The 24,428-nt window shown below is 36.9% G+C and overlaps 4 protein-coding genes and 3 non-coding genes across 9 annotated transcripts in view; 5 read left to right on the plus strand and 2 right to left on the minus strand.

Moving 5' to 3' along the window:
* Window positions 1-1,082, minus strand: part of LOC148855130 (translocon at the outer membrane of chloroplasts 64-like) — a 39,748-nt gene extending 38,666 nt beyond the window's left edge. Inside the window, exon 1 of one of the 2 annotated variants that reach the window (XR_016112899.1) lies at window positions 579-1,029. Coding sequence is in view for 1 of the 2 variants with exons in the window: in XM_088984450.1 (XP_088840576.1) it covers window positions 579-781 (203 nt within the window). In the remaining variant the exon portion in view is untranslated. Of the gene's footprint in view, window positions 1-578 lie in introns of both variants that reach the window. The other variant, XM_088984450.1, reaches the window with a different exon arrangement.
* A 3,862-nt stretch (window positions 1,083-4,944) lies between these two features.
* LOC148855131 (zinc finger (Ran-binding) family protein) lies at window positions 4,945-17,484 on the plus strand. The gene is made up of 6 exons (XM_088983510.1): window positions 4,945-5,632; window positions 11,213-11,330; window positions 11,627-11,973; window positions 16,628-16,744; window positions 16,865-16,963; window positions 17,100-17,484. The coding sequence occupies exons 1-6, from the start codon at window positions 5,184-5,186 to the stop codon at window positions 17,221-17,223; spliced, it is 1,254 nt and encodes a 417-aa protein (XP_088839636.1). The 5' UTR covers window positions 4,945-5,183; the 3' UTR covers window positions 17,224-17,484.
* A 792-nt stretch (window positions 17,485-18,276) lies between these two features.
* LOC148855132 (Pentatricopeptide repeat (PPR) superfamily protein) lies at window positions 18,277-20,508 on the minus strand. The gene has a single exon (XM_088983509.1). It carries the CDS (start codon window positions 20,435-20,437, stop codon window positions 18,701-18,703), a length of 1,737 nt encoding a protein of 578 aa, XP_088839635.1. The 5' UTR covers window positions 20,438-20,508; the 3' UTR covers window positions 18,277-18,700.
* A 105-nt stretch (window positions 20,509-20,613) lies between these two features.
* Window positions 20,614-24,428, plus strand: part of LOC148855133 (protection of telomeres protein 1b-like) — a 44,199-nt gene continuing 40,384 nt past the window's right edge. Inside the window, exon 1 of one of the 2 annotated variants that reach the window (XM_088986219.1) lies at window positions 20,614-20,822. In XM_088986219.1, coding sequence (XP_088842345.1) covers window positions 20,699-20,822 — 124 coding nt within the window. In that variant the 5' untranslated portion in view covers window positions 20,614-20,698. The remainder of the gene's footprint in view (window positions 20,823-24,428) is intronic. The other variant, XM_088986220.1, reaches the window with a different exon arrangement.
* Window positions 22,967-23,065, plus strand: LOC148855134 (small nucleolar RNA snoR113). Its single transcript, XR_016095376.1, has one exon. It is a non-coding gene; the product is annotated as a small nucleolar RNA snoR113 (small nucleolar RNA).
* On the plus strand, window positions 23,164-23,262 carry LOC148855135 (small nucleolar RNA snoR113). Its single transcript, XR_016095375.1, has one exon. It is a non-coding gene; the product is annotated as a small nucleolar RNA snoR113 (small nucleolar RNA).
* LOC148855136 (small nucleolar RNA snoR113) lies at window positions 23,525-23,622 on the plus strand. Its single transcript, XR_016095377.1, has one exon. It is a non-coding gene; the product is annotated as a small nucleolar RNA snoR113 (small nucleolar RNA).

Consider the following 24,428-nt stretch of genomic DNA (forward strand, 5'->3'; position numbering starts at 1 on the left):
AATTCACTCACACCCTCAATTGCCACCACCCTTCACGCCTCATGGTAATCAGGCAAAAAAAATTAACATAAAGTAACAGGGCATCCTTCAATCAATCAACCAACCAACTAAAACATTTAACAAAAAGAAAAACAAAAAATTAATAAACTGAAATAAAAGAAAAACAAAAGCAGTTTAAAACAACGAACATATTAACGATTACCCAATTCCGCAAGTTAAGACAATCACCATGACCACAAACACATGAGATCATTGCCATCACGGCTTAAAACCCATAATTGAAAAAAAATATATAGAGAGAATAAAGATGCAAACGTGAAAAATCATGTGAACAGCACCATCTTCAGCAATCCTTTAGCTGCAAAAATGAACAATAGAATAACTCCTAAAGTTGATTAATCTTATCTTTCGTTTAAATTTTCTCTATCTAATTCGTGGTGATTTAACGGGATAAGGATGCGTCTTCCCTCCCAAACATATACTTTGCGCAATTGACCTCTACATAAGTCGGAAGTTTTATTCGACGATAACATTGATAAAGAAACAATAGGGACAAAGCGACGTAATCAATAACGTACACATCTGGGACGGCAAAAGTGAGGCCCGTCAAGGGATGCGGAGCTTTGGGAGGAGCAGGCTGAGGAGGTGGCAAAAGCTGCAGCCTCTCAATGAATGCACCGAAATCTTCTTTGACGACCTTCTTCAATCTTCTGGTCATGAGAATGATTCCTGCTAACCCCAAGCCCAGCAACACCCATAAGTTGGTAGAGGTCGACGCCATGGTACTGGGTTTTTCGTCAAGTTTTGCTTGTAAGTGAGGACGGACCCTCCAAGAGCTCAGAGACCAATCAGGGTTTGCTTTTGCTCGGTCTGTGGCATGTGAGTCTGTTGATAATGGTATTGAGGATGAAGAGGATAACACCAGTGCTGATGCAAGCCAGCCCAAAACCTAAGCAGGGTGAACAGTGAATACCTAAGCCAGCGAGGAGAGAGAGAATCAGAGCAAATATCTATCATACATGTGATCATGATGTAATGAATTTTTACTACCATTTTATAATGCGACGAGATTTCGCTTCGTCTGATAGGGCCCTCATTTGGTGAGGATGTATATAATGCGAAATCTGTAATCATTTGAACGAGTCGGAATGGGGTGCAACTGTGCAAGTCGGGCAGGATCGCGTGGGGTTAGGAAAACCCAAAACCAACCCGAGTTATTGAAGCCCCAGGCGGGCAAGGCCCCATCATGTATTCATGTTCATGCACCGGGTACCTCGGTCGACCCGTTCTAATTTGAGTTTGAACGCAATTTTAAGCTCGTGAGCTTGGGTTGCCCGATCTTTTATGAATCGGTTTAGGCTTTCTTAAAAAAGTCTTAGCCCGAGTCCGAGCCTAACTTAATGATATAATAAATAATAAAAAATATAGATACAATATTTTTTCCTTTGTTTCTGTTCTATTTTTCAAGTAATAGTGAGTTTTTTTTATTCTTTTTGAGTTTGGAGGGTTTTTAATATAATTTAAATATTTTTGTTTCCAAATTGTTGGTCGGTCTCAGGCTCGAGTCCAAGATTTAGGCTTTATATGAGGGTTGGGCTTGGACTCAAGACCTAGGCCCGATGATCAAGCCAACCTTGGGCTCGGGCCTGGATGTATTTTGTTGATACATATACAAAGCATGGCCCGTTAACAAGTTAGAACTAATTTTCATTTTTTTGTGTATTCATATTTGTTTTAGTCTGTATCAATGCATATTTGTATCTGAATAGTCCGATACAATACCTAACATAGATATTTCAACAATTATTGATTATTGCATTATCGAAATCCTGTAATAGGAGGAAATGAAGTAATCTAACAACAAGCTAATAAATACAACTAAAATTTCAAATAAATAAATAGAAATTTCTTATAATTGAAACTTTCTCTACATGGGTGAGATCCAAAATCAAGTGAATAAACCAATAAAAATGGAATTTTTAAATTTATTCAATTATAAAAATGGACAACTAACTAAATAAACTTGTTTCCCCAAAAGCCTACATGAGAAAAATATAAAAATTAAGAAAGGGATAGAAAGAGACAAGAGATAGATATGGAGATATGAAATATATAAAAAAATAACAAAAAAATAAACAAAAGATTGTATGGCTTTATCCTTGGCTTCCTTATAACTATTAGTTTTAACAAAACTTTTTTTTTTTTTTTGTGTGTGTTTTGGGGAGGGGGCAAACTATAATCTATCATCACGCAAAATAATTAGAATTTATGGGATTAGAACAATAAAGTCATTTAAGGGTGATAAATGTTGTTCAAATATGTGATATAATGATGGATAATATATTAAGATAATTCGATTAAATGCATAGAATACCATTCATATTCCACATGAGTTAAGGCTATATTCAAAAATATGTTGGTGGATGTAACAATAATGATTTAATCGCCAATAACTTAACAATTGATGTGACATAATGAAATGGTGAATTAGGATCCATGTAATTAATACCAAATACATGGGATAATGTATGAATGATAATAATGACGATGCCGGTATATTACAATCTTTATAGGTAGAGATTTTTGCAATTGGGTTGGTTTTAGTTTGACTAGTTTAGTTAAAGATATCAAGTATTGAAGCAACAAAATGTGATACAATGCCTTTATTACCATGTCTATTGAGATTCAACTATCTAATGCATCAATTTGAAAGAAGAAAAAAGAAAAATTTAAAGTATTCAGATCAATAGGGGGATGTTTGGTAATGATTTTGTTGTGTTTATTAAGATCTAGCACTGTCATATCAACCACCACGTCGACGTCTAAACTCTAAACTTCAACATACACAAATGCACATAGAAAATTTTTGTAATGGCCCATTACAGTGGAAACATAGGCCATTACAATACAACACAATGCATCGAGTTACATGAATATGCATGTTTGAGGATTGTATTTTCTTTTAACTTATTCAAACAATAATGTATTTGAGAACCCATGTGATGTCATGGCAATAAAATTTACTAATCAATTTATACTTTTAAAATGTTTATACCTTTTATTTTAAGGGGAAATAAAGCAATGTAATGTCCATCTAGTTAGCCTTCTTGCATTTTTATTTATTTTTAACTAAATAGGATTGTAGATGCAATGGTGACATAATGGAGTGTTGCATGACCATTTTTAAGTTGATACCTTAACCCCAAATACATTTATGCCAAAATACCTACTAAAGAGACCATTCATGTGGGGGTTGAAGCCTTAAATAAGCTACCTTCACCATAATGTTTTGGATTAAAATACCCTTTTTTTTGTAAAAATAGTTATTTGGGCATTCTGTTTATATATACCAAGCACAACTTATGGGATGTGTAGGTGGAATATCATAAAGCTAAAAGTCAATAAAAGCCTCTAAATAGGCACTTTATTTGCTTGCTTATTTGTTTATTTTGTTTTGTCATGGAGGAAATTTTAACAAATAGTGGAATATATCATATGGTTTCTAAAATTATTTAAATATGCCTTGCCAAAAGCAACTTACCATTAAGGTTGATGGAATAGATTAAAAGACATTGAATGTCCTTTAAATTAACAATGAAATGGTACTCTAATACCAAAACCAATCCAAAGATAAAGTAAGAAGTTGTGTATTGTGTACAACTGTGCATGGTAGAAATTCCTCCAAAGTTTGACAAATAGTGTGTCAACTATGCATAGCTGAAATCCCTCAAAAGTTTGACAAGTTTAAGTTTTAGGGGTCTCTCTTTCAAGTCTTGCTAATCCCAAAAAGCAATAAACATGTTGGTTTTATTTCCATTAAACATTGAAATTGATGCAAATTATAACAAAAAAACAACTTTTCCCATATCTAATGTTTCCTTTTATTTGTAAACTTCCCAATTCAAAAAATAAAGTAAGAAAGGGAGGAATAAACATAAAAAAAAAGCAATCCCAAGACACAAGACAAATGGCATGTTTGGTTATGTTGGTGTTTATTGAAAAAACACCACCACATAAACACTACATGGGCGTTTCTATTTATTGATCATTAAACCATTGTTTGATTTCACTTTTTATCAAATAAATACTAAAAAGCATAAACACCTAAATTTATGTGCGTGAGGCATTTAGGAAAATGTTAGATTATTGTTTCTCCCAATGCATATGCATTTATTGAAATGATATGCTTGTGTGGCATATTTGGGGCTTTAGAAGGTAAAATACATTTAAAATTATGCTCAACCAAACAATAAAAGCAATAAATGTTTAACATAAAAAAATGTTTAAAGTAAAGTTGTTAGAATAAGCATTTAAAGCAATAAACCCCAAAGGTAAACACCAACATAACCAAATGTATACAAAATCAATTCCTCATTTGACTATTGTTGTTTAAAACAATAAACTATGATAGGAAATGACCAAGGAGATATGACCAAGGGTAAATTTGGAATAATACTTTTAACTACATATTCGGTTTGGCTTGATTTTGATTTTCAAGACTGATAATCCAATTTGACTTGATCTAGTAGCTTATTAATAGAGTGTTTGGTTCTGTTGGCATTTATTCAATAAGTGCAGCAACATAGGCACCACTCCAGCAGCTCCTCTCATGCTCTTCCATATGCATTGAGAATGGCCAAAAGTCGATTTCAATTTCAGTGCATACATACTTTTGGATAAGTTATTTTTTAAATCTTCTACAAACGTTTAAACATTTTTTCACTGTACGCTAATGTGGTGCCTAGTGGTTATTAACGATTATAATTATTATCTTTTTCGGTTTTACAAACAAATAAATTATATACATTTAATGAAAAAACTAAATGAAACATACTAATTATTTACTTACAATAACCGAAACTGACCGGCGATTTTGAAAAATCGACCAAGTCGGATTGGGTCGGTTTGACTCACATTATTAACACCACAAGTACCAGCACTAGCGGTGAATAGTTAATATATGAGATATGAAGTTGTTCATGGTAATTATTTTCTAATTTTGAATTGAAAAGAACAAACAGCTTTGCCCTAAGCAAAAATCATTTTTTTTCCTCCAATGACCACAGGAGACGTTGCCTTCTCCCTCGCTTCCCCTTCTCTGAAGCTGAGCTCTGCTCCACGCTTAAAACTTTATTTAATGGACACTTAAGTCCTGCTCCATCCTTCAACCTCTACAAGAATCGATGAACATGGCGGCCGCTTCAAGGCGCTTACTGTTTGGCACTTCCGTTTTCCGTATTCACAGAAACGCCTCTCCAGTTTCATCCTTTATCTCCAATACTCTCATCAACATCCGCGCTTACCCTTCCATTCCTCTCTCTCTCCGATTCACCCAGGCACATCCTTCTCAAAGACCACTCTTCCATGGCTATTGCTCATCCGCCGCCGCCGGTAACCTCTCCGACAATGGCGAAGTCGCAAGTTCTCACCCCTGGCCCGAATGGGTGACCTTTATCGATCGTTTGAAGAGTAAAGGCTACTTCGATGAATCCTCTCCTGCGGCGGTCGACGATGAGGCCGAGGGTGGAGGTAGTGACTGTGTTACCGCTGTCACTGGTTACACCAGCAAGGACTTGAACCGCTTGAGAAATGCTTGTCTGAGCTTTGCGCGCGATCGGTTTGACATTTTCAAGTATGTTCTCGCTGCTTGTTTTATTTTAAAGTTGGTTCTTCTGATTGATTATTAAAGTTCAAAGGATTCCAACCATAGTCTGCAAATTGTGTGTCTTTTCCATGGTATCGCATATGGGCATGCCTATGATTAGTCTTAGAAGGGAACACGATAGATTTGCAGTATACAACCATAAACCTCGCCCTGTATGACTGTATCCTATGAACTTACGCTGGGTCTTTTCCTAGTGCATTCTGCAATTCTAGAATATGGATTTACCAAAATTGTTGACTATGAAAAGTAGTGAACTGGAAGAGTGTTTAGAGACTGTGGTCAAACTAACTAACGCCCTCCATCTGGGAAACCCCAGAGCATTGGGTGCTGGAGGAGTATTTAGTGACTGCATTGGAAGTCTTTTGGTAATATATTCATGCCTTATTGGGGAAGGAAATTAAGTGTGAGGAAACTTGTGATGGAAGGGGACTCAAAAGTGGTCTTGAAATAGATGCAGCAAAACAAACAAGGACCTTGGTACTATTGGCATTACTTGAAAAGCTAAGAGCCCTTGCTTCAAAACTGAATGCAAGATTCATATGGACATATAGATCAGCAAACATGGTTGCTGATGCTATGGAAAGACAAAGGTGCACAAGGAACAGTTCTGTTGGGGTATATGGTAACTGCATGTAAGGGCAGGGGGTGGGTCTTTTATACATTTTAATAAAAGTTATTGTTACCGATCAAATAGTAATCTCTCAGCACCAGCCAGACCACCTTACATTTTTATCTTATGAAGAATTTCTGGACAGAGATACCCCTAATTAAGTAATAAAACTGTAATGACAAATATACCCTTGCCTAACTTCTAACCCCAGACAAAACAAGAGAAAATTCAAGAATAAGAAGAAGACTTAGATCAGCCTAAACTTCTTACAGGCTTACAGGTGTGGTACTTGTATACCCTTTACCATATCTCTTCTCCAATATGCAGATGATACCTTGATTTTCTTAGATGCATTAATGAAGCAGGTGTATAATCTAAGGGGTGCTCTTAGATGTTTTCAATTGCTTATGGGCTTAAAGATGAATCTCAACAAAAGTGTGATGATAGGTGTCGGGGATATTCAATAATCGGTATCGGAGGACTGTACAAGTGCTTTGGAACGTTTGGTTGGAGATTTCCTTTTCTTATATCTTGGCCTGCCCATTGGGGGCTAGGGCATTGGTCCTTCCACTTGGCAACCTGTTCTAGGCCAAATTGAGCAAAGGCTGGCTGGTTGGAAAGGCAGGTACTTGCCTTTTGGTGGAAAAATCACTCTAGAGTGTTGTTTCAAATCTGTCGATTAATTACTTATCCCTTCTAAAGCTCTTGCTTCGGTTTTGGAAGAGATAGAAAAATTACAAAGGGATATCCTGTGGAATGTAAAGGTGGAGAAAAAGAAATTTCATTGGGTCCAGCAGTAGAAAGTAGGGGTGTTCATTTGGTGTACAAAGTGAAGGTTGAGGTGGGAATCCGAAGCCCAAACACAAAGGTGCTAAAACTAAATTCTTTTTTGAGGCAGAGTGTTCATAAGGAAATAGTGGAGGATCATCAGAGATCGAACATGGGGAGTCCAAGGAGGGACGTGCGACAAAAGTTGTGGTAGTAATAAAAGGTTAATACACTACCATGAGACTTCCTAGTTAATATCCCAAGTAGGGCGATTAGTAATCTCCAAACACCTGAATAGGAAAAGAAAAATAAGTGTCTTATTTGGATGTGTCTCCCTCTCACTAGGAACTAGTGGAACCCTTTGCTAATTGTACAAAGCTTGTTTGCTCCTACTTTTGTAAGTTGGCCAAAGAAGAGGGGAAGAATCCTATGGAAGTGTACAAGGGTAGCCATGTTTTGAGCAATTTGGGAAGAAAGGAACTAGAGAATCTTCTTAGAGAAAGAGAGTAGTACGGATTCTCTTATTGAAGCCATCGCCATTAGAGTGATCCGTTGGGTGAAGTCCTTGGAACTCTTTGAGGACATTCTTGCGGGTGGATTGATGAGGAAATGGAGGGAGGTAGCTGCTTCTGTTCCTCTAAAAGGAAGCTTGTAGGCCTTATTGGTCCCATTCTCTAGGGGGTTTATAAAGCTAAATTTTGATGGCAGTAGTGAAGGTAATCCGAGCCCCTCTGGCATTGGAGAAGTCTTTAGAAATGAGGATGGAAAAGTTATTGCAATCCACTCAGGCCCAATTGGGGCAGGTGGTTCATTAAGGGCTGAAATTTTGGCTGTATTGGAAGGAATTCAAAAGGCCAAAGAGTTGAATTTCTGAAAGTTGTCAATTGAAGGAGACTCGACACTAGTGATAAGTTGGCTACAAAAGGAAGAGGAGACTGGGTGGTGGTGCTACATCTACGAGAAAAGGAAAATCATGAGAGTATTACAAGGAGTGGAGGTGGCATTTCATTGGTCCCACCCTCCAGGGGGTTTTAAAAGCTAAATTTTGATGGCAGTAGTGAAGGTAATCCGAGCCCTTCTAGCATTGGATAAGTCTTTTAGGCCTTATTGGTCCCACCCTCCAAGGGGTTTATAAAGCTAAATTTTGATGGCAGTAGTGAAGGTAAACTGAGCCCTTCTGGCATTGGATAAGTCTTTAGAAATGAGGATAGAAAAGTTATTGCAATCTACTCAGGTCCAATTGGGGCAGGTGGGTTCATTAAGGGATGAAATTTTGTCTGTATTGGAAGGAATTCAAAAGGTCAAAGAGTTGAATTTCCAAAAGTTGTCATTTGAAGGAGACTCAAAACTAGTGATAAGTTGGTTACAAAAGGAAGAGGAGTTTGGGTGGTGGTGCTACATCTATGAGAAATGGAAAATCATGAAAGTATTACAAGGAGTGAAGGTGGCATTTCACTGGGTGAAAAGAGATACCAATGCTTTTGCTGATGCACTAGCTAAACAAGAGGTGGGAAGGAATGATTTGTTTTGGGCTATGTTGTATTTTAATTCTTTTTTTTTTTGATCAGTATATTGTAATTTGATTCTTAGTAGGGGAGGGCTAAGAGAGTTAATCTCTCCCCTTCATCTATGTACTTAATTATTCATATTTAATGAAACTGCTTTATGTTATTGATAAAAAGGGATTTTGTGTGTAGAACTAAAAAAGATGGGGGTTTGGGAGTGGGAATCTTCAATAAAGCATTGTTGGGGAAATTGGTTTGGAGGTTTGGGAGGGAGAAGGAATCTCTATGGAGAAGGGTTGTAGCTTGTAAGTATTGGACGATTAATTTTGGATGGGATGTGAGGGAGGTATGATCATCCTATGGGGTAACTGTGTGGAAGGGAACTATGGGGTTTTCACTCTTTGATGCAGCAGTTCTTGTCTTGGAGAGTGGGGAATTGTGCTAATATTAGATGTTGGGAAGATGATTGGCTTGGAGTTGGGGAAGTTATGTGAGATGTGCCCAAGGCTGTATAGTGACAATTGCTCAATGCAATGAAGTTATAAATAGCTCAGTGGTATGGTGTCCTACTTTTAGAAGACCGTTGCTAGATTGGGAAGTGGAGGAATGTGTGGGTCTGTTATCAAAGTTGCATGAGGTGGTGGTTAATCCCTCGATGTCAGATTCAAAATGGTTGAAGGAATGCAAGAATGGAAAGTTTAAGTCAATCTGTCTATAATGCTTTGCCTAGCAATCTGGTGGAGCCTGTGGAAATAAAAGGTGTTTGGGGGAAACCAGTTCCTCCAAGAATTGAGGCTTTTGCCTTGTTGGTATCTATGGGAAGGATTCTCACTCACGATAAGCTGAAAAAAATAGTCTTTCAATTCCCAAACAGATGTGTGTTATGTTTGGATGGGGAAAATGTTCTACATTTGCTAGTTCAATGCAACTACGTGAGAGGAATTTGGGGTTATTTCTTCAAACTATTCAACATGGATGGATGATCATCCAATGATGATGCTGAGATATTTGGAAGCTGGCCTAGAGTTATCGGGAATACTAAAACAAAAATCATTTGGAGTTGCATCCCCTTTGCAGTGTGTTAGGAGGTTTGGAAGGAAAGAAACAGAAGAATATTTGAAGAGAAAATGAAATGCAATGAAGATTTAGGGGCATTAATTAGTTCAAAGATAGCTGGATGCAGTGATTTAAAAGGTGTGCCTAGGCGCACAAGCAAGGCGCATTTTAGGGTATGCGCCTTGCCTAGGTCCTAGGTGCAGCCCTTTCAAAAGGCACATGCCTTGCACCAAGCGTGCACCTGATGTGCCTTGTGCCTCAGCCTAGGCATGCACCTTTTTAAAATTTACGCTTTTTTGAACCTAGCAATTGGGTTGGGGGCTCTGCCCTCGGACCCTTTCCGGAGCTCTTAGAACCCCCTATTTGCCAATATTATTCATTCATTCAATTTAATAAAATATCTTCTTAAAAGGCAATTAAAGTTATAAAGTCATTATTTTTTATGTCAGAATCAAGAATTTAAGACCCGAACATGGACTTGTTTGGGTTTGCCTCAAGGGGCATGGTACAGAGGTAGCTTGTAGAATCAGGAACACAATATGTTTTACATCACTTTAGCTACTTGAAGTAATGCAATTGAGGAAAAAAAGAGATTATGGGTTTTACATGCTTGAAAATGTTTTATATGTTTGATTTTATTTTTAAATTTTATTTTAAATGCACTTTACATGTTATGCTTATGCATTTTAATTTTAGATAATAGGTTTTTTAAGACATTACTTTTAAAATTTAAGTTTATATTTTTATTATTATTATGTTCAATGCATTTTATGATTTTTCGCTTTTTTTTTTTGTATTTCTGCGCCTTGCTCCAAAAATTGCCCCTTACATTTTTTTATGCCTTGTGCTTTTAAATTACTGGTTGGATGGGTTCTAATTTTTCCAGAATTTGAAGGTTTCAGTAAAGAAGACTTTGGAGTCGAATTATGGAGGGTATTTTTGTATTTTGAATTAGTGATTTGGTTAGTGAGTGATTGTGCTTTTTGATTTTAAATTTCTCTTTTCTCTAATGTTTGGTGACTCCTTGTCACTGTGAAGATGTACTGTGCTTTTTTATCAATAAAATTTATTCTTTATTCATCTTCAGAAAATCCCTTTTTTTGTAATTTTTTTTGATAGATGATACTTTACATGTGAAGTTTGTTATTTGAATGATATGTATATATATTTTTAATTTCCAATTTTGTTGTAGGGCTTTTGGCTTCATTTCTTTATATTCCTTGCGATGCTCCTCAATTAGACTTTTTTTTTTCTTTTGATCATTAATAGAAAACGATTAAAAAGGACAAATTGTAATAAATCCTTGGATCTACACTTAAGGCTAAGCTTTTTAAGCAATAAAGGGAACAAAAACAAAATTTTGCTATAAAAAGGTCAAATACATAACTAAAATGTTTTCCCAGTGAAACAATTTCTGGCCCTTTTCCTTCAAACAAAGGGAGCCTTACTGTTAATGGAGGTCTCTATGATTATATGCTTTTGTTTGTGAATTAGTGCTTACATGACGGTTTTCATGATTAATGTAAAATCTGACAAAAATAGATATTTTGAATGTTACGTTATAGGATTCATCATATAATAAATTTGTTTATTGCCTTTTTGTTGCAGATCATTGTCTACAGATGACATTCAAACTATTGTTGAGCATGGATGTCCAAGCCTGTTTCGGAAAGCTGTTAATTCAGCCAAAAGGTTGAGAGCATTTGTTAGACTTGATGAAGGAGATGTAAGTTTTTTCTTTGAGCTCGTTGAAATGAATCAAAGGCAAAACTGATAAAATATTAAAGGTAAAATTTGAGTATATTGCAATATTGCAGAAGAGCAACAAGTAGATATATTTCAATCAGGAAGATTGTTCCATTTTTTTTGAAACATAAGAAGATTATTCCAATGTTTGTTTATTTTTGTTTTCTCCCTCTGTGTGTGTATCCATCCATTTGCAAGGTGTTTACCACTTAAATTATTTAGAAGTTTTAGAATTAGAACTGTGAGTTTGGATTTATTGGAATTTCTTGCTTGCAGGTGTGTAGTGCATGTAATTTGAGAGGATCATGTGATAGAGCTTATGTGATATTAAAACAATCTGAAGCTGCCGCCCGTACTGTGGATATTGTGCGTATGTTGTTGATTTATGCACTTGATCCACTTGTCGTTTCTGGAGGAGAGAGACCTCATGGTAGAGAGAAAATTGAAGCATCTGCTCGCAAACTGCTTTCTGAACTGACCGAACTGAGTGAAACATCCCCTGATCCAGACCTTCCAAAACCAGCATTGAAGCCTTCTAACCGAAAAGAACAATCTGAAAATGATATGGATAACACACAGTATCAAAATGTTGAAATGAAGAGAGGGGATTGGATTTGTTCCAAGTAAGTCACATAAAAAACTCATATGCTGGAAACACTTTTTTTATCAGTGAATGTATGGAAAGGCATTAACTAATGCACAGGTTTTTGTTTATTCCAGTATATAATAAATTGTTGTTTCTTGGAATTGCTTAAACTTGTGGAGTTGGATAATGCATATGCATATCTTTTGGAGTATCATTAATGGCTATAATGATGTAGGATAGCCTGACTGCCTGAGTGATGGTCAATTCTCTCACAGTTAATGGATCATAATAATGGTAAAGAAAAGAACATATAGATAGAAACCGATTAAGTCAAACCTCTGTGCCTAAATCATGTATTGCTTAACCAGTGGGCCTTTAATAAAACATTGGAAGAAAAATTCCTAAGAATCAAATTCAAGCAAAAATGAAGCAAAGCTTCATTCAGTTTAAAAGTATGTTAATTCCAAAAAAAAAACATGTTTATGGCAGTGTTTTAAAATCCGACCCAGAGATTGAACTGTTTTCTCTTTGCCTGGTTTAGTATTGAAGATTCAAGGGTTTGGAGTTATGGGCAGACATAGTGTTCATCATATACACCAATAAAACCCATATTACATGTAAAACATGTTAAAGGGCAGCCAAAACAATTGAAAGAAAGAAAAAGAGAAAGAAGAAGAGGTTGCAGCTTACTTTCTTTTGGGCATTCATCACTGAGGTAGAAAAACATCTTTTTTATATTTTCCCTTCCTCTCTTAGTTCTACTAGGTTCATTCGTTTTCTCTGCCACCTCGTTTCCTTCTCCTCACCCTATAGCTTACTCCCTTTTCTTGATTTCCCAACTCCTACTTCTTATATTTATTTGAAAATTTCTCTCCTATGGTCCTACTTAACACCTCCCCTCTTTGTTGGTTTCCTTCCCCAACAAATTACATTTGATTTTTTTTATTACATATTTACATTAATTCTCTATTGAAGTTTAATGGTTTTGATGTTTTTTTGATAGATAGTTTAATGGTTTTGATGTTAACCCATTAAACTATCCTTAAGTTATCAATTTGAAAAAACAAACCTTTTTCTCCAGGCAACAGGTCGAATGGTCCTACCATTTGGGTCAACAATGGGTTGGAAACAAGTTTATAGATCACACACGGGACACTTCCCTTGAAATCCTAAGAAAAAAAGTAGAAACCAACCATGCCTTTGACTGACTGTGTAATTTTTAGATGGCTCCCAAAAACCTTCTAAAAGTAGGCTTTCTATCCTTAAGTTATCAATTTGAAAAAACAAACAAAATAACTTCTAATACTGATGCGAACCAAGTTGCTCCCCTCACTCCAAAAAGAAATTCAAAAAATATATCCTAAAATAGAATTTTTAACCCATTACAAGTTTGGTATTAATTTCTAAAGAAGAAAATGGCTTCTAAAACCAATATGACAATACGTAATTGTCCCCCTCACAGTGTTCTAAACACGGTGTGGCAATGGCTAGTTGTTTTGGTCTTGCTAGGTGATGTGGCGACTATTTTCTGCCTAGGTGCTGACTAAGTACCACACAAAAGATATTTCTATTTCAATATAATGTTGTAACCTCATATATAAGTTAATAAAATGGAAGGCTTTTGTGTGTGTGTGTGGGGGGGGTGCCTTCAAATATGCTTAAAGCAATTGGATGTGATCACCTTGTATATGCCTATATTGTTAGCTCCATACAAGCACTGCTCCACCATTTCTCTCCTATTTTAGGCATTTCTATTTTAGATCCCCTCAACCCAGCACATGCCTTCAAATGTGCTTAGCAGAGATAATACTATTTTGAAAGTTGGAGATACACACAAAAAGTAATGCTTAAGAACAACTTTGTGGTCATGAGACAGTCATTGATCGACAGCCTAGTCAATCTTTGTTGTTCTAGGTGACTGCATTGGGGGTGTCAACCAACTAGTTAATGATGTATCCAGGTTGGCCTTCAACTTGTAAATTGACTAGTTGACTCTTTTGTAACAGTATACATTCCAAACTGATTTAAAGATGGTAAAATGTGTAATCTATCTTAAAAATTCAAAAATTTCAGAAGCAGAAAATCTCATTATGGGCATCATGGCTTTGTAAATTGGCTGTTATCGCTCAATTCATGTCTGATTTGTAAATCTTGGATTATCAGGTATGTACTAAATAACCAACCTGATGGCATGAATATCAAGCCAACTGAGCTAGTTTTGGCCCGCCAAATTCAGTTTATTAACAGAACAATGGACCTAAGACAGTTCCATATTTGGCTTAATTTAGCCTCAAGTAATTCATTAATAATTCTGTGTATCAAGTATCAATAGATCAATTTTGTAATTTTCCAAGATGATTCATGTTTTCTTGTGCATGTTTTTACTTTTATTACAAGTATCTTATGTCTGCAGTCCTTAACATTGACAAAAGGAATTAAGTATTTCAGATGTTTCTAAATGCTTAATCGAGAAGTTCTAAGATGCCATCAATCCATGTGTTTCTACAGGCCTCAGCATCCATTCTGAACCAGGACAACCCAGGGTTACCTACCCGCCTTTTCTAGGATTAACCTAGAAAAGGATTACAAATAGATGACACACCCATGGAGAGATGAGTGGTCCCTGTAGCGTTTACTGGATAAAAAAGTAGAAGTTACACTAGTAATGATTGCAAATGGTATGCAAAGATTATACGTCTTATCTTTGTTGGATGTTCTATTCAAAATTACATATATAACTCATAATTTCTGGTAGATGTCAAATGAAAGAAAAAGTGGAAAATATTTAAAAGTGTTGCGCGATTACACCCATATCTGATGGATGCTGGAATACCATCTATGTAGACACTAGACAGTGGTACTTCACCTATCCTAAAGAATTTACCAAAAGCTGACAAGAAGATGAATGCATGGAATGGTAAATGGACTGAAACTTTTTTTCCCCTTTTTTTAAATGTGAAAATTTTATTTTGATATTGTTCAACTTTGCTTCCATGATATGGTTCATCAAAGAACAATAAGGCTGGGTTTGGTTTGAAGGAAAATGTAGGGAAACCTTTGCAAACCATATATTAGGTTTCCCTACCTTTTTTGATTAATGAGTGATATTTTATTCAAAAGAAACAATATGATATTACAATACAGACTGCCCAAGGAGAGGCACAAGCTGGTACCTCTCCTCAACAGCAACAATGTACTACATCAGACTAGGAAATGAAAGCTTACAGAGCTGTCCAGAATAAATGTTCCCTTGATACCCCCCTTGCTTAGCTAACCCATTCGCTATGGTATTAGCTGTTCTACCCACCCACTGAGAATTAACAGTCATGTTCCTTGAAAACCAATTAGCTTTCCTCATAATGTCCCTGTATCACCAAATAACCGAATCTGGATTTTTTAACCAACCCACAACAACTTTGGAGTCTCGTCTCCTTCAATAAGCAAATTCTGAACTCCTAACTGGTCTGCAATCTGAATACCTTGTACCGCCGCTAGAAGCTCAGCTCTAATAGAGTCTCTTATACCCATGGAGCCTGAGAATAAAGCTAAGATATTGCTGTCTTTATCTCTCAACACTCCTCCTATCCCTGAGAGACCTGAATTTCCTTGGCTGCTACCATCAAAATTCAGCTTTGTCCAGCCTTCAGAAGGAGGCACCCGCACAACTGGTACCTTGTTCTTCCTGGTACTGCTACTAGCCACAACTATCCGGTTCCTCCAAATGTCATCAAAGGAGTATAGTTTAAAGGAATCCAATGATCTCAGCCAGTGGATTGCCCTGGTCAAAATACAATCCTTTATTGCCTGAATATTTCTCTCATTCTCTTGGAAAATCCTTGCATTTCTTTCTTCCCAAATTGTCCACAAAGCAGCAGCTCTAATGCACCTCCACATTGTTTTACCAGTTTTTGTGGGCCACACAAAGAAGGAAGGGTCAAAGGGCTGATCTACGGTTGTAGTCAAATTCCACCTGCACCCAGACAAGGCAAAGATCCAACCCCAAATAGCATCAGAAAAAGAAAAGAATAAGAGTAAGTGAGAGCAATCCTCACCATTAGCCCTGCAAAGTACACACCAGTTAGGAGACAAATACATGGAAGGCCTTCTCTTCTGCAATAAATCTGAAGTGTTGATTTTCCTATAGAACACCTCCCTGGAGAGAATAATAATTTTAGGAGGTACAGGTCTAGACCAGATCTCCTTAGCTGGAAAACCCAATTGTCCTGAGGAAGAGCAAAGGTTTCTCTACCTTTTCCTTCAAACCAAACATAGCCTTATGTAGGAAAACTTTTTGCCCATGTATTTACTACGTGAAAAGGCAGACGATGGAAAGATTGGAAAATCACATATTTACACCTGGATCTGTTGTTACTTAATGCCACAGAAATAAAGTCACTACTCAATACAGGTCCATCTGTGTTCTTGCCTAACATTTTGACTAACACCACTGACATTTATGTGTATGTATGTATGTGTGTGTGTGTGTGTGTGCATATATATATAATATATATATATATATATATATATATATATATAAAGAACAATAACTTAATGAAGATATATGCCCAACTTCAGATAATACTTAGGCACATCTCTTCATGAAGTTACTGTCATGTGTGTGTATATATATTGCATTTGTTTATAATATCAGGCAATAAGACTAATATGCACCTTTCTGTTCAATGTTGCAGGTGTAATTTCATGAACTTTGCTAGAAACGTGAGATGCCTAAAGTGCAGGGAAGATGGGCCAAAGAGAGTTAGTGTTGATGATGTTGAAATGAAGAAAGGGGACTGGAACTGCCCAAAGTAAATCTTCCTTTCCACTATGACCTCTGTCTTCATTATTATCATGTTGCCATTTCAAGTGCATTTTTTCTGGCTGACACTTGTTAGATAAATATTCTTCAACTGGATTTTGTTTTATAGGTGTGGATTCATGAATTTTGCTCGCAATATGAAGTGCCTGCGGTGCCAAGAGTCACGGCCCAAAAGACAGCTAAATCCAGGGGAGTGGGAATGCCCCTCGTAAGGCTCTTGTTTCATACAGTGTTGATTTCTGACATGCAGTTTATTGATATTTGGTTATGAATATATTGTTGAGATTGGGTTAGAGTTTATTGATATAATTGATGGATTAACATTTTTTTTAAATTTTCTGCAGATGTGATTTCTTGAACTACAGGAGGAATATGGTCTGCCTGAAGTGCAAGTGTGATCGTCCAAAGGATGAGGGGATGCAGTACGAGGATCAAATATGGAAAAGGCCACGCCAAGTAGCTTCTTAAAAAGGAATCAGAGGTGCTTGAGAGCTCCATCATCGGATTAGACAAGACTGCTAGCACATAATATTGGGAGATGTCTTTACATGGATTCTCAGATCAGCCAATCATCTCACTACTTAGCCAGTTAGCCCCTGTGAAGATTTTCTTTTGGGTTGAAACATGTTGCATGATTTCATGGGTTTATCTGATTGTATCCAAAGTGTTTTGTACAACCGATTTAAATACTTTTAACATCAATAAAGCATTTTCAGTTACTGATAAAAACATGGTGGTTATCCACAAAATTCCTCTGGACATGAAAATGAGAGCATTGAGAGGTATGGATGAGCCGATGAGGTGTGCTCACCTTCGTTGAGTTGAACAGTTGATCTCCATCAGAGATCTCCTTTCATTGTTGTGCTGCTGCAAGTTTCCAATGGTGGCTGTACCAAGACCAACGAGGGATGATGCAATTGATTGCCTCATTTGCAATCTCCTCTCATTTCATTGACCATGTTACCCATATACTGCAAGGAAGCGACCAAACATGGTGTAATATAAGGAATTTACAATAAAAACTGAGTTATACACCACAGCATCCTGGTATTGTAGTTCATTGACACCAATTTTGCAATGAATTTCAGTACAAATTTGCACGCCAAGGAGGAGCAAAAGGGTTATGAAAGTGCAATTATGCACTGCCATGAAGTTAGTCAGGTACAAATTTTGGGATTGGTCAAGGTTTGCACTGCAGACAAATGCAGACTAATGATTTCAAATTTGTCGTTTTTCTTCGTACAAAATGCTTTAACAATAGAGAGAAATTGTGCAACTCTTTGAAAGCTTTGAGGATAGTACATCAAATCAAATGGTCCAAAGTCATCTCATCATGCTAATTTTTCTTATCTTCTTTTGGTAGCATAGAGCATCACTTACATGGGACTCATCCAATGGATGATCCAATTGCTTGGATGTCCAACACTTACAAATTTAGAATGCTCGACATTGCTACTGCATGTCCTGTGATCCCAGTTGCGAATGTCAGGTGCAGGAGCATTGCACATATCCACATAAAACAGAAATGACTAAGAGTTACATTTATGTGAAGTTTTCTATGTTCCAGACAGTTGATCACAAGAAACACTTAAATCAAGCTGGAATTACACCAGATGTTCCTGAGATTCTAAACCATATGCTCAGCTTATCTTTAGAATTGAAACCAATGAAACCTTAAATTTCCTCCAAATTAAATATCTAGTCTGAACCTTTTGCTCAACCAAATGAAACTTGTATGTGCTGAATGAATGGAACTCATGGTCCAAAACTAAAGGTCTTTGTGGTACTTAAACCGAATGGTGATTGCTTGCACTCACAACAAGTTGACCTTGAAGTCACCAAAGCTGGTATCCACACATAGGATCCTCTAATGCAAATAGAGGAGAGAAGAAAACAATCTAATCTCCACCATTACTGCTCAAAAACCCCCTAAAAACTTCTAAGGTCATAATGTTTGCCCAGCACCATGTTTGCTCTTTTGAATAGAACTAGTCTGACCAACCTTGTCAATCAACTCTGAAAAGGTAAGATAACTTGGCTTCAAACCTTTCTTAACCATCTCATTATAAAGATGAAGGGCCCTTGTCATATTTCCATTCTTGTAGTAGGCATGAATCACCATCTCATAAATGAAAACAGTAGGCAACAATGATCGATCTTCCATAACAGTTATATAATTCTCTGCTTCCTTTGACTTCCCACATTGACATAGGCTTCTAATCAATGATGTATAGGTCATCAGACCAGGAGAGAGGGCCCTATATTCCATCTCATAGTACAACTTGAGAACTTCTTGGATCTCACCTAGTTTCCCATATCCATCAATAAGATATGAATAAGTGAACTCATCAGGTAGAAACCCTTTGTCTAACAAGATAGTCAAGATGGTGTTGGCTTGCTTTACATCATCACTTTCACAGAGCTTTGCCACCATCTTGTTGAATGTAGGGCAACTGGGCAGAATTCCTTCCTTTATCATTTCTTCACAGAAGTTTAAGCTTTCTTTCAATCTCCCATCTTCAACAAATCCCTCGATGAGAAAATTATACGTGTCAGTGTATGGCTTCAACCCCGTGGATTTCATTTCTTGCATTAATCGGTTTGCTTCATCAATTCTTCCCTGTTTACAGTGGGAACCTATGAACAGAGTATAAAGAAAGGAATTTAGACGGAAGCCCCTCTTAAGCATTTCTTCAAACGGCTGTTCTATGGAGTCTAATGTTCCAATCTTGCACTTGCCATGTATAATCAAAGAATAAGCTACATCATCAAGTATCATGTTTTTCTGAAGAATCCTCTTCAACAAAAGAATTCCTTCTGCAATTCTCCCCTCTTCTAAAATCCTATAAATTAAAGAGGTATTGACTATCACACCAGGAGAGCATCTCTTTCCATGAATTCTATCCAATAATTCTACAAATTTCTGCAGCTTCCCTTCCTTGCACAGTGCACTGATCATGATTCTTGTCGTAATTTCATTTGGGTAAATCCTGTTTTGTATCATAAACTCATAAATATTCCAAACCAATTCAAACTGATTTGATTTCTGAACAACGTGGATTAAAGTGTTGAAACTTATTAGACTCGAAGAGAACCCGTGTTCTTCCAGGTAGCGACAGACATCAAAAGCTGTTCTGAACATCCTCAACTTGGAATACGTTTGTATCAAGAAATCAAACAGGAAATGACTCGAATTAGTGCTCTGGTAAGTATCAAGCAGCGTCTCAACAACCACAAATCCCGACAAATCTCCTCCGATGCTCTTTCTTATAACCGACTCTAGCAAAGCTCGGGCATCGTTGAGCATCCGGGCTCGAACTAATATCTGAACTGCAACACAGTAAGATCGAATTCCGTGTTGGAAACTCTTCCGTCGAGCCGACCAGTGGAAGAAACTCAAAGCCCGTCTGGCGTCCGCTGGCTCTTTCAATTCCAGCAATATTTTCTCGACAACCGAGTCGGTTAACTTGATTGAATCGAAGTTCCCACTCAGTGTATCCCAGTTCCCACCTCTCCTCAACGAATCGCAGACTCTGTCAATGACTTCCCCACTCTTTGATTCTTCCTTGCCTGCGTGAATTGCTTCAACCATTTCTAATCCATGAATCTGAAAGCGAATACGCCGGAAGTTACGGATTTCTGTGGAGATCAAGCTCCGACCTATTCGAAGAGAAAACCCCATTTGGATTTATCGAACGGCTCTATTTTCCAGAGAAGTTCGAGGTATGGCGGGAATTTCAAAGGCTTTCTTGTAGCAATGGACGAGGGAGAGGGCGTTTGTTATAGTAAAATGACCGATATGACCTTTCGGTCATGAACGTTGTTATTCAAGCACCGTGGTAGTTTTGGTAATTCGATAAATATAAAGCATTTTAAACGGCCTTGTCTCTTTCGTTTCGCTCCAAATCGCTAAGAAAATCGTTAGGGTTTTATAGAGGCAGAAATGGCGAGTAGAGATGAGTACAAGCTTCTTCATATAAAGGATGCCCTTAGTTGCATCAACCAGAGGGTGAACCTGGTAGGGGCAGTGTTCGAGTTTGGAGTTCCCAGGCAGAGCAAAGGAACGGGTATTCCACCTCTCTCTCTCTCTCTCCCCCTTCCTCCCCCCTTTTCACTAATATGACGAAACGTAAGTGCATTAGTTTGTTTTCTCTGTTTCATTCTAGTTAATAGTCTCAATATATTTTGTTCCATATCTCTGTGACTGCTGTTTTGTTTATATTCTTTTTTTGAAAAGTTAAAGTATAGCATTACTGTCAAAAAGTGTTGATACATCAGATTTGCCATGCAAATACAAAGACTGTACATGGGAATGTACACCATAACTGTTAGCATGGTATTAAGAAAAGAATATTGTATCCCTGTAAAAAAATCTATTAAAACTAGATTTCTGAACTCCTTGTTTGCTGCCAACGAAGAGCAAAGTTTTCCTTTAACGTCCCCAACATCTTGCTCATCGAAACAAATATTCTAAAATATCCCGGCATTTTTTTCAACCCAGATAGATCAAAAGACAGACATAGGGTCTAGGCTCCACACTACTTTCCTTCTTTTACTTGAGCCATCAAGCTGCTAATTTAGAAGAAATGTCTGAATGGATATCTGTATGGCTGCTATTGGAATCTTTTGGGTTAAAAGATGGAAAATTTGCTCACTGAAGTTCTATACACGAGTAGACTCTTTTGTCAAATATCCTTTCAAAGTTTTTGCTTGGTGGAAGCATCACATTGTCTGAAAAGTAGACCAAGGTATATTGATCTATCAAGAATGAAAATTGCTAGTGAATCAGATTAATGGATTACGGCTTTGCCGCTCTATCTAGATTTTGTGATATTATGCAAGTAGTCCTAAGTTGACCAATACTGTTAGCTCATGATTATTCAAGTGAACATCATGCTGGTAGACAAATGGCCTGGTCTTTGTTCTGCTGCCATTTACAAATGTCAGAATACTGTAAATGGAATGGATTTTGTCCTTTTATATTTTTGTATGATATCTAAAAATTACTCAGGGAGTATGTTCATTCTATGGGTATAAATACATAAGAAGGTAGTCTGTTTAATTTTCAGTTCAAATAGGTTTTAAGCGTTCTGCCACAATGCCATGCTTTCGTACTTCAAAACAAAAGAAAACAAAAATGATAATAAATTCTCTTTGATTTAATATTTGAATGCTTCATTTTTCTCATGATGCCTGCACAGAACACCAGTTTGAGTGCTTCATTTTTCTCATGATGCCTGCACAGAACACCAGTACACCACTGTATCTTGACCCACGTTATGCATTGCCAATGTTCACTGAGCTTTCTCAAGAGCTAAATTAAACTTAGCAATATGCCGTCTAGGTCAAACTTTATATCCACAACCACCCATCACTTGTTTCACTTTGCAATTCATACACTAACACCACTGTTGTTACTGTAGTCATAATCATTATTACTTATTACTTTGGAAAGGTAAAGTATTAATTATATTACACAAACACTTAAACATGGATGGCATACCTGTGTCAGGGACATATGGACACCAACACTTACATAACATTTGAGATGACTCTTCTCTTCATTGCATCTTTACTAGTTATGACTTGTGACATGTAATAAATGAATAATAGAATCAATCCGAGATGACATGGTTCTGTAACTCACAGGTTTTGATGCAAATCAATTGACATTTAACTCTATATTTTCCATTCTTCTGGCAAAGTAGCCTTCTGTGTTCTGAAATTAGTTGACATCTTTGGAGTTCTTTAATGATCTCATCCAAGAATATGTTTATTGGTATAATTATTTTCCACCCTGATTTCATGTAGACGGTTGCTTAACTCCATACTATCTCGCCTAAGAAAAATAAAAGTGAGATGCTTGATAGGTCTCTTTGATCTAGATGGGTCGTTGTAGTTTTGCTAATACTCGTGAGAAACAAATGGTGTGACCATTCTTGGCCCACACCATGCATTTTATGGTGGAATCTTTCTAGTAATTTGCAAAACATCAAGAAATTGGATTATAAGAGGACCAAGTTCTTGTCAAAGTTAACCTTTACATCCCAACTTCCCTTTCTTTATATTTTCCTTCCACCCAAATACAAAGGAACATGCATGCATGTGTACCATATACAACATTCTTACATATGTACACATGCATGTATTTATAATCTCTTTACTTCCTGAGCATTTGGTTCATTGACATAATGGATAACATTGTTCTCACTGGCAATGATGACAAAAAGGCCGGACTTACAGCTGCCTTGGATCCCATCCAAATGGTAGTAGAAGGATGAAAACTCTCATAAGGTGTTTGCTGAGCCAGTTAATAGATGATAGGTCATCTTAAAGTTGGTATTGGATTAATTATGGTCCATCAATTTGATTTTAATTGCTTATTTTAATGAATAAAATTGTTCTCACTGGCAATGATGACAAAAAGGCCGGACTTACAGCTGCCTTGGATCCTATCCAAATGGTAGTAGAATGATGAGAACTATCATAAGGTGTTTGCTGAGCCAGTTGAGAGGTCATCTTAAAGTTGGTATTGGATTATAATTATAGTCCATCTATTTGATTTTAATTGCTTATCTTAACTACTATATTATTGGCACAGTCTGATAACTAACTTGGTGAGGAAGAAGAGATGATCTTCCATTTCAAGGCTACATGAGGAAAACATGCAATTAATAGATGATAGGTCATCTTAAAGTTGGTATTGGATTAATTATGGCCCATCAATTTGATTTTAATTGCTTATTTTAATGAATAAAATTGTTCTCATTGGCAATGATGACAAAAGGCCAGACTTACAGCTGCCTTGGATCCCATCCAAATGGTAGTAGAATGATGAGAACTATCATAAGGTGTTTGCTGAGCCAATTGAGAGGTCATCTTAAAGTTGGTATTGGATTATAATTATAGTCCATCTATTTGATTTTAATTGCTTATCTTAACTACTATATTATTGACGTAGTCTGATAACTAACTTGGTGAAGAAGAAGAGATGACCTTCCATTTCAAGGCTACATGAGGAAAACATGCAGCTAGATGGGTGGAGTTCCAAACCTCTAATTTAGAGTGTATCTCTATTTAAATATTTCCAAAGTCTGCAATCCAAGTCATGAATGCTATCTTAGATGGCACCGGGGAAAATTCCAAACAACCTTGTGAGCAAAAGCTATGTTTGTAGACGATTACAATTGACAAATACCCATGCAAAGACCTCAGTAAGAACTTACCTAACCTATCCCACCTACACACCATTCAGATGGATGCTTTACAGTATAGATCAAAGATCAACTGTTTTGGCTATGTCCTAGTCATGGGGTATTCTATGAAATTTTGTGGTCCAGATGGCCATGTCACCCCCACCAGAGGGGTGGAGTTCCCACCTACACACCGTTCATATGCTGCCACTGCCTCCTTATTTTCAGAAATTGTGTATAAGTTTGGCAACAGATCTTCAAGGGACATTTTGTCACAATGAATGTTCATCCAAAAAATGAAAATTTGACCAACTTCCAAACATGTATCCTATCCCTTTGATAGAGTCATAGGCTTTTTCAATCCCTTTTTAAATTGAACACCCATGTTTAGATCAGAAGAAGTCACCTGAAGGGAGGTTAAATATTTTGGCAACCAATTTGAATTAGGGGCGATCATTTCCAGTCTAGCCTAGAAATTCC

This window comes from Nelumbo lutea, chromosome 4, assembly GCF_056320005.1.
Source record: "Nelumbo lutea isolate HS-2025 chromosome 4, American lotus-T2T, whole genome shotgun sequence".
In the NCBI taxonomy this organism is placed as follows: Eukaryota; Viridiplantae; Streptophyta; class Magnoliopsida; order Proteales; family Nelumbonaceae; genus Nelumbo; species Nelumbo lutea.

Coding starts and splice junctions, on each gene's coding strand:
- LOC148855132 (XM_088983509.1), bottom strand. CDS start 20,437: ATGGGGTTTTCTCTTCGAATAGGTCGGAGCTTGATCTCCACAGAAATC.
- LOC148855131 (XM_088983510.1), top strand. CDS start 5,184: ATGAACATGGCGGCCGCTTCAAGGCGCTTACTGTTTGGCACTTCCGTT. Junction 11,331..11,626: donor TTAGACTTGATGAAGGAGAT/GTAAGTTTTTTC, acceptor TCTTGCTTGCAG/GTGTGTAGTGCATGTAATTT. Junction 16,964..17,099: donor GGGGAGTGGGAATGCCCCTC/GTAAGGCTCTTG, acceptor AATTTTCTGCAG/ATGTGATTTCTTGAACTACA.